The following is a 10516-nucleotide window of genomic DNA, read 5'->3' as shown; positions in this document are numbered from 1 at the left end:
TTCCAAATTTTAATTTTTTTTTTTTTTTTACTTAAATTTTTAGTCAAATTCAGTTTCTTTAGCTCTAAGTACATTTAATACATTTGACAATTAGTCAAAAAAAGATCTCAATTTTCACTTTTGTTAGATTTTAAGATTTTATATAGAATCTAAATGAAATAAACGAAAATTTAGGACTATTTTATTAGCTAAAACAAAGGTTTTTAACTATTGGAAGAATGAATTATTTGGTTTTAATTTGTAGGATTATTTTCTTTTATTTATCGTATATTTATTGAATATATTTTATTTGAAGCGTTTTAATTCTAAATAATTAATGGACGTCTGTTTTTTTTGTTTAAAAATAATAGACAATCGTAACATTTTAAGGTGATCACACATTGTTGGTAGTTATATTAATACAATTTTGATGTAATTGTATTTCGTAAGTGTTCAAAACATTTAATTTTACAGTGTTTTAATATAAAATTTTCCATAATTTTAAGATAGCTCAACTGGCAGATTTTTCATTTAACAAATAAATTATACTATGGTGTGAAAACTTATGAATACATGATAAATTGATGTAACAAGTTTTTTAGGACATAATTTATTTTTTTGTTATCAATTTTGTATAAACTTTATTCCATAATAATCATATATATATATACATATATATATATATATATATATAAACATATTCTTCTCTAACCTATGTGTATATTAATTTTAGAAATAAGTTATTGATAAAAAGAAAAATCTTCAACGATTTTTATATAAATTATTATGTTTTGTATATACTTTATCGTTTTGGTCTTTTTTTTTAATTAATATAATTATGTAGATAATTATACTCATTTATATTTATTTGTAAATAAATAATTACAGAAATAATATTTGACATTGTTGTAATTTTATTAAACAATTAAACAGTATATTATTATAATGTATAACTAAACTATATTATATTCAATATTGGTTATAATTTATAAGTATATCTATCATCTTATTTATTGCGTTTCAAAATGTACAGCAATTACAATTAAACTTATATTAAATGCTTGACATTAACAACCAAATTTTTCTCAGGTTTCGCCATAGCAACATTTTTAACTATTTTTTGTTTAATTTATAGAGAAATCCTGAAAATATTTTTGTATTTTTATATGTTTTTATTTTAATTATCGATCAGACAGCTAATTTAATATTACTATAATGTAACTATTTTTAACTAAAATACTAACAGTATTAAAGTAAAAAATATTCCTAATTCCTATTTATCATTCATTCTGTCATATTACAATCAACTTTTTAAAACTGAAATGCTGATAGGCGAAGACATTTTTGTTTGCTTTACATTCTTAAAAGTTGCATTTCACCTTTTCATAAGAAATGTATATAATAAAAATAATTACGTAACTTAGAAATATTTAATGAGAAAATTAGCAAATTGTTACATTTTTTATAAAAGATTCAAAATGAGCATGTTTCATTGAACTTATTGTTTACAAGCATATCGTATTTATCACAAATTATGAGTACAATTTAAAAAAAAATAATGGCGATAGAATTTCGTTACTGAACAACCTGTTAAGTATATTATTATTAGTATTATGATGAAAGATATTATTGAGTATTTGAGTGAAGAATCTATTTCTAAGTTTGATTTTTAACAATATAATATATATTTTTATTTATATGTGTATATATGAGTTAGTATATATATATATATATATATATAGAGAGAGAGAGAGAGTAAAGTTTTTATGGAAATACTCTCTTGATTATTAAATTGACTATTTCATAGGGATTTATAATAGGTATGTATTGTGTATTTAAAAATACACCTTGCGTAAACAATAAATTAACATAGAATTAAATATTTTTTTGATAGAGTAGGTATCAGTATAAACATACATAATTTTATAAAAATAGTTAATAAATAAATAAATTATTACAGAAACTGGCATATTTATAATAGTTTCTTATAGTTGGTAAATAACTGTAGACTGTAGTAGTGTAATTAGAATAATTAAATTTTGATTTTACTATATTATTCCATATTAATATTCTAATTTATCATCGTGAAAATGAGGTTAAAACCATAGACCTTATACTATAAGGTATATTATAGTATAAGGTCTATGGTTAAAACTTACAAGCATGAAGCAAATAAGCAATATAGTTTAATAATCACAAAATAATATTAATTTCAAATCTGTGGTAGATATAAACATAGATTACTAGATTAGTATATAAACATGACAAAATATTATATATTAATAAATAAATATAAATATATATTTATATATATTTTGTCATGTATTTAAATATATAATTGACTGTGAATATTGTGATATCTGTTTTATTCGTGGCCGTGGTTTTATTAACACGTCTTGGTAAATACTAAATTCATTGACTTTATCACAGTATAATGATGTGGTACAAACAAGAGTTAACCTATTGTATAAAATCGCTTTAACAAATAATTGATAATAGTTTATTTAAAACAACAATTGTTAGATATTCATAATTATTAATTTCATTTAAAAATCAAAACGTGACTGTTATTAATTTTTTTTATATATATTTATTATCCACCTTGTTTTCATCATTAATATGAATTTTACGGATAATATAGTGTACAATGTCATAGCTGCTGTTTCAAAGAATGGAGGTATTGGCTACAAGGGTGATCTACCATGGAGAATTAAAAAGGAAATGGAATATTTCAATCGAATGACCACTCAGGTGAATCAATCAGGCGTTCAAAATGCAGTAATAATGGGTCGTTGTACTTGGCAATCAATTCCAGATAAATTTAGGCCACTTAAAGGACGAAAAAATGTAGTAATCTCTAAAACTTTAAAAGGTGTACCAGAAGGTGTATTACTTTATCCAAATCTTAAAGAAGCCTTAAAATCATTATATTTAAATGATCATATTGAAAAGCTTTGGGTAATTGGTGGTTCAGGTTTGTACAATGAAGCTATTAATGACAACAATTGCAAGAAATTATATATTACAAAAATTGATCAGGAATACTTGTGTGATACTTTTTTTCCTGATTTCGATCTTAAAGAATTTGAAGAAATAAATGAAACTAATGTACCTAAAGAAATTCAAGAAGAAAAAGGTATTAAATATGAATTTAAAATATTCAAGAGGTTGTGATCTTTAAAGTAAATTATATTGGTATTGTCATATTTATACATAAATAATTGACACCTATGTAATTATGAATATATTATAATAAAATCAAAGTTATATACTTTTTCTACTGAGTTTTCTATTTTGGTCTAAAGGTTTCACATGTCTCTAGTCCATTAGTAAAAGTTTATGTAGATTGTTAAATATGGATTATTACATATATATAAAACCTTTTATGTATATTGGTTCAGATACAATTTGTAGAGGACTTGGATGAGCTTAACGCCCCTAGTTTTAAAATAAGCACCCTCTTAATTTATTCCGTTTATGGCTAATTACAGTTCTAATTTTATTTTAATAAATAATTATGTAGTATCAGGGCTAAATACCTAGTAAGTAATTTACTTAAGTAATAAAGCCATTTTTATAATATACATATTTATTAATTTATTAATTATTATATATGGTATAATCCAAGATTACAAGTCTAAATGAAGAAATAAGGTTTCAACTCTTTCAGTGTTTTTTTTTTTTATCAAAATTGCACTCATGCCCATTGGTTAATTGTAAAAGTATGTAAATTATCTCTTTTTTATATTAACGAGGTTTTTTTTAAGAAATTAAATTAAATATTATTTTATTCGCAGCTATTTATGGTTATAACTTTAAAAAAATGTATTTTATTTTACTTGAGATTACAATACTTTTGTTTAATAGATTACCAATTAAAAAATATTAGGTGATTAGTTATTTTTATTGTCTTAATAAAAAAATTAAAAAAAATCTTAATTACACATCTACTGATTTATAAAATTATTGTGTACAGTGTTATTGAAATTGTTATATGCTATAGGTTAGTGGCGCTACATTCATATGTCCTGTGAAGTAATCGCTTTATTATATAAAATGAGTGAGTGAGTGGTTAGGGCAAAAATTCTAGATTTCACTTCACAAAGCGCCATTAGTCATTGCTATTGGTACATAGGATGATTCACTAAGCATGTTTGTCCCAATTTTTACATTTAATAATGAATTTATTCAAATTCTGATTTTTTAGGATTCCTCATTTGAATTTGTAAAAATGTTGTTATTAATTGTTTTTAAATTGTATATTGTAATAATTATTGGGCTATCAGTGTATATAGGTATAAAATAACAAAAGGCTTATTATAAAAAAAATAATAATAAATAAATATGCTAAGCCCATATTTTCAAATTCTTGATATTTTTATAATTTTTGTGGTTTGCTGTGGGGAATAAACTTTAATAAGTTTAATTTTGATACGTCAGATTTTTCAGAAAAAATATATATCAAATAATTTAGTATAAAAAGGAAAGTTGTCATTGAAGAATCAGAAGTTTGTATCACTACAGGATATTTTTAATGTAACACAAAAAACTTTTAAAATAGTTTAAATATATTGAAAAAAATTAAAATAACTATTAACTACATTATTGAAGAAACAAAGAGATTGTGAGCAATGAGCATTGAACACTTGGTGAATCACCCATTCACCCTAAATCTTATCAAATATATTGCAGTATATATAAATTGGTATATTAAAACCACTGAATATTTGAATATTATTTATAATTATTATAGTTTGTGGCCTATGAGGCGTATTAACGTATCTATAAGCCAATTTTTTGGCGGTGTAACAATTTATTTAATTTCTTGGAAATGGAGATGTAAGTTGTACGATGGACGTGATATTATTATCACACCATTCAGTATTATTATCATAACCGTTTTTCTAATATTATGGTTATGGGACGCTTAAAATTCCCGCTCGTCGTTCATGATAGCTGAGTGCCGACTGTCAAACAATACGATTAAACCATTTTGTACGAATGTTTTTTTTTCTTTCTAATAATTGAGATTTTTATACAGCACTACTATTATAGTTATTTGTGATTTCTAAATTGAAGCCTGTTGAAGATCCAAAAGGAATATGCCATGTGATACCTATAAATTTTATCAATTTATCGACATCAACAAAACAAGACTACAAGAATTATGAAAATATAAACATTACTATCTCCTAAACGTAAATTTAAATTAATGTCAATATAGTGATCAACACCGGTGTTTTAATTATCTTATTAAACATAAACTAACGAATACCTATATTAATGGATCATTAGTAAGCAGTTATTTAAAAGAAAACGAGCCAGAAAATGTCTTCATTATCAACTGGTAAGTAGTTTTTTTGCTCAACGTAATTTTAAATTATACATAAACTTAAACGACAACTATGATTCTCTCAACTATGATAATCCTCTATGGTTTATGCATGGTAAATATGTATTAAATGCTTGTACACTTGATTGTCTAATATACATATTATTCATTGATTTATCTACTTGGTACTTGGTTTTAAAATTTATAATATATCATCAACTTTTATTAAAAAAGTTAAAAGTTCTTTAGAGAAACATTAATATGCCCACTGCATCTTATTAGTTAATCAATGAATATAAACTCTAAAATTTTATAGATATAAAATACATTTTATGTTATTTTTTACAAGATTTAGAATTTTTATGTCCAAGTATCAATTTTCTATAATTTAAATAATTGAATTACATTTTTTTAAAGTTTTATTTATACTTTATATGTTTAAGACACAATTATAATATTAGTATCTTATTTTATAATATAATTATTGAAATTTTCAATTAGCATTAAAAAATATATTTATATATTTACTTTATTGACATTTATTTTCATTAATTTCATTCCAGTAAATTAGTAAATTTTAAATTTTAAATTCTTTAATGTAATGGAAAATAGTATATTGTTTAAATTATAGTGTTCTTATTTAATTTCAGAAAAAAAGAAAAATCTTGAATATTACTTGTATAGTTTTAACTTATATCTAATGTTCCGATTTGTAATTTGTATGTATTTGAAATATTTTGTCTAGTTGACTATTAAGTATTTGCATTGAACATAGGTATACATTTAGTTTATATATTTTATCAATTACTTACATTTTTGATTTCAGAATCTCCAGTTGTAACTGATGTGAGTGATGTAGTAGACATATTGACTGGTCTTCAATTAGGTGTTATATCTCAAGATTATGTAGACCAAGTTATGAGTAGCCACTATAGTTATTACAAATTTCCTGAATCATATGAACTAATTGTTATGCCAGATATTGATTTTCCTTCAATTATAAATGACTCTTGTGAGTTATTAAATGTTTACTTACAACAACCATCTACACATATATTATGGGATCAGTTTTTTAGTGATGATGCTTGCTATGTACATCCAAAACCATTGAGTTGTTTGCTTAATTGTTACATTCAATATGGACTAAAATTTATAAATGAACCTAGTGCTAGAAAAAATGGATTAGCTGCTACACGTTTATTTTTTTTAGCATCTACATTTATGGGTAGTAAAAATATTGGATTCTATCATATCAGCATACTTACAAAATGCACAGAGTTAGTTAAGTCTAGTATTGCCATGTTACATATTACCGGAGGTATAAATAGTGGCGATGAGGTACCATTGGAAGAAGATGAAAAAATCGATTTAATGATTGATTTATTGGCTATTGTGAGAACCATAGGAATAATGGTCAAACGATTTCAATTCTTTGATGAAATTAGCTCTTTAGATATGATTATAGATATAATGATAGATGTAACTCATTTAGAACGAAACTCTGGCAATATTTTAGAACAAGTGCCTACTGAAAACTTAAGCTATGGTACATTAGCGTTCAATGCATACTCTGGTTTAACAGATATGTTTAATGACAACTGTGGATCAACACTCGTTATAGGCCAAAAACTTATGCATTGTATGTTATTAGGTTTATTAGTTGATGGACAGCGTGAAATGCAATTGACTACTAGGCAATTTAATACAATACGTGATCATCATTTATCATTTATTCGTAAAATGACTAGAAAATTGGGATCTCCTTTTGAGCATGTATTAGAAATATTATTGCAACATTTATTACATCGAGGACCTGAACGTAGTGAATTAAGACCTCGCCAATTTCAAATTATATTAGAGGTTTGGAGATTATGTCCAAATAATGTTCGAATTAAAATTAAATATTATTTGTTACGTATGGTATATGATACAGATATTAAAATACGTATTGTTGCATTGGAGACTCTTTTCAAATTACTTTCAGAACCTGAAGAAATCGAACCCGAAGATCAAACTCTATTACAACTTATGCCAGCAACTAAACATGAATTTATTGTGGCTGTTATTCTTTCTAAATTTCAAGATTTATTATTAACAGTTCGTTCTAAAGCCTTCTCATTATTTGCAACTTTGACAGCAGGTCCACCTGCTGCTACTGCGCATCAAACAGCCTTAGCTAAACGTGTGCTTGTTGATCCTTACCTTAAATTTGATAATTTAAATCATACATCATTCTGTAAAAAAGATTTTCATGATTTTTATCAATATTTGGATAGTGATTTGGCTAATTTCGACCCAAATAATATAAGTAATTTAAACATTTACCCCGGTGCTAAAATATTATTGTGGGTGTTAAATGTACATGCTCGTGATGAACGAGCTTATATTCGTCGTATAAGTCTTACACTCTTGTGTAATTTATTTCTTATTAATAATAAGTTAATGGAAAAATATTATTTAACATTATTAGTGAGTAGTTGTTCAGATAATGCAATGACTATCAGAAAAGTGGCAGTTTCTGGATTAACTGATTTGCTTTTGAAATATCCTGATAATCAAGATGTGCTTAAGTATTGGTTTAAAGGATTAATTCATTTAGTTGGTGATCGAGATAAAAAAATTCAAGAATTGGCAGTTGAATCTATGAATCGAATTATTTTGAACAATATCAAACCATATTCTGCCAAACTAATTGACGGGAATGATCCATTAGATTATTTGCCATGGCGTGTTTTAGACAATGTTTTAAATGAAAAAGTAGGCAAGTATATGATGTGTTTATGTGAAAAGTGGCGCATTAATGGATTCCTTACAGATCGTAATGTTAAGGACTTAATGACATATGTGGGTTCTTCAAATCATGAATGGACTGTACACAGCTTATATTTATTACAGTTAATATCCCATCAATTAACAATTTCAAATTTATCACCTATCATTAAATATTTTGATACTCAATTTGATTTATGGTTTGTAAGAGAAGAAAATCCTTCTGAGCTGAATATCTTGTTAACACATGCACAAATTACAATTGATATTTTAGTTTTAAATAATAATCGCTTGGATAAAGATACAAAACAAAGATTGTTAAACACATTTGAAGATCTTTTGTTTAATTTTAAAATACCAACTCGTCTTATATCTAAATCTTTAGATATATACTCAGTGTTACTATCAGATAATCCTGACAAACTGAAAACCAATTTAAGAAAACTGTTTCAAATAATTTGTAATTGTATCGAGACATCTACAAATATGGATAATGAAGAGATTATTATCCGATATATATGTACACTAGGTGACATAGGATTAGCACAACATTTACAAATCAAACAAAAATTTCAACAATATTTGTTAAGCTTTTTAGGGAAGACTGATGAATCTGTTTCTTCAGCTTTAAAAACTATTGTTATCTTAACAATAGGTAAATTAAGTATTGTGGATGAACAATTTGCAAAAGAAGCAATAGTCCAATATGGAGCAATATTAAAAAATCCATACCACCCATCAATAAAAATTAATGCTTTAACTGCTTTAGCTGATTTATGTTTACGCTGTACAACTTTAGTTGAACAAGCTATTCCAGAAATGTGTGTTTGCTTGAAAGCCGAAAGTGTTCCTGTCAAACGAGTAGCACTAAAATTACTGACTGGATTAATACTAGAGGACTATATAAAACTGAGAGATGTAGCTTTCTTTGCTTTGTTGTGTATGCTTGAGGATCCTGATGATCAAGTACGCCAAGAAACTTCATCATTTATTGTAAACTATTTACTGATTAAAAATAAAGATATTATGGAACGGAAGCTAATAGAAGTGATTTTTCATTTTAATGGCTATACTGGAGTACGCGCAAGTGGTGTTGAAGACTGCTTTACTAATCCTGAGCTAAAGGCATTTTTTTCAATGGAAGGCGATTCAAAGAAAGCTTCCCGTCATTGTGTTTACAGATTTATGTTAACACATATGTTGGATGATAATAAGTTGAAACTTATGGTAAAAATATTTAATATTTTTGAAGAAGTTGTTAAAGATGTCAGTGCGACAGCTAACAATGAAGTCAGAGATCGCGCTACACAAGTTATGAGGGATGCTTTTTGGATTTTAAAAGCTAAAGAAATGGCTTTAACATCTGGAAAACCACGAGAAAACACTAACGATGATGACCCAGGAACATTGGAAAAAGTGGCTGATTTAGCTAAACAACGAGTAGTTATGGAAACATACAAGATGGTGATGACTGACTACATAATACCCGGTGTATTAAAGTTAAAATATGAATTAGAAAAGAACAAAAAAAAATTACCTACTGTAATGAATGACTTACGTGCCTATTTATGTGCTCTGACTTCAGCTAAATCTCCAATAAAAGCTGAAATTGTAGAATTATTATCAGTTGATAGTGATTTAACTGCTGAAATTTTACATGATAATAGGCTCATGAAACAACACAATAAACATTTAGATGGTGAAAATGGTGTTGGAGAAATTGAATCTGAAGATGATGATGATGATGACGATCCTGCTACACATTTAATGCAAGATTTGGAATATGTGACTTGGGCACAAACAATGCAAATGCGTGAAAAAGCGGAAGAGTCAGGCATGGATGTATCAACACAAGCTCAAATGGAAGAGGAAATTCAACAAAAAGTATCAGAAATATCTATTAATGAAGATGATTTGCAAGATGTTGCAGCAGCCAATTTTAGTCAACTGACGGGGGAAGTTACAGTGCGACCTATTAATAGTGATAAAAAAACAGTTACTAATGAAACATTTAAACAAATATCAAATTCTAAAAATACTTCAGTAACTCAATTGTCTCCTGAGAAGCCATTATCTAATAATCATACAGCATCCACTGATTTAGAAGAAGATAACTTACCTGCTTACAGGTTGTTTGATTAGTAGAAATTAATTGTTTTTAATTTAACCATGTAGAATAATAGATGTATATATTATATATTGTAACATGTATAGTTTTTATTATGTAATTTTTAATAAATATAAACCACCCAGTCAAATGCGTTGAAATAATATGTATTATATAACAATATCTAACTAAGATTGATGGTTTTTGCAGATCAATGATTATATTAAATTGGAAATACATAAATACATTATGAATCAACATTTTGATTAATGGATTAAATATTGTAATTTATGGATATTTTAAGAGACAGATTTGATAAAAATTGACTT

General features: G+C 25.7%; 2 protein-coding genes across 2 annotated transcripts; both read left to right on the top strand.

The window, feature by feature from the left end:
• Positions 1–2430: 2430 nt before the first annotated feature.
• LOC132929216 (dihydrofolate reductase) lies at positions 2431–3255 on the top strand. Its single transcript, XM_060994403.1, has one exon. The coding sequence runs from the start codon at positions 2599–2601 to the stop codon at positions 3151–3153; it is 555 nt and encodes a 184-aa protein (XP_060850386.1). The 5' UTR covers positions 2431–2598; the 3' UTR covers positions 3154–3255.
• A 1626-nt stretch (positions 3256–4881) lies between these two features.
• LOC132929493 (condensin-2 complex subunit D3-L-like) lies at positions 4882–10338 on the top strand. The gene is made up of 2 exons (XM_060994874.1): positions 4882–5326; positions 6138–10338. Exons 1-2 carry the CDS (start codon positions 5308–5310, stop codon positions 10220–10222), a joined length of 4104 nt encoding a protein of 1367 aa, XP_060850857.1. The 5' UTR covers positions 4882–5307; the 3' UTR covers positions 10223–10338.
• The last annotated feature ends 178 nt before the right edge of the window (positions 10339–10516 follow it).

The sequence above is a fragment of the Rhopalosiphum padi genome, chromosome 4, assembly GCF_020882245.1.
Source record: "Rhopalosiphum padi isolate XX-2018 chromosome 4, ASM2088224v1, whole genome shotgun sequence".
NCBI classification, from domain to species: Eukaryota; Metazoa; Arthropoda; class Insecta; order Hemiptera; family Aphididae; genus Rhopalosiphum; species Rhopalosiphum padi.
Note: the sequence above shows the minus strand (reverse complement) of the source record. Positions and strands in the feature narration are given on the sequence as shown.

Bases quoted from the DNA above. Each gene is read 5' to 3' on its own strand.
- LOC132929216 (XM_060994403.1), top strand. From the start codon at position 2,599: ATGAATTTTACGGATAATATAGTGTACAATGTCATAGCTGCTGTTTCA.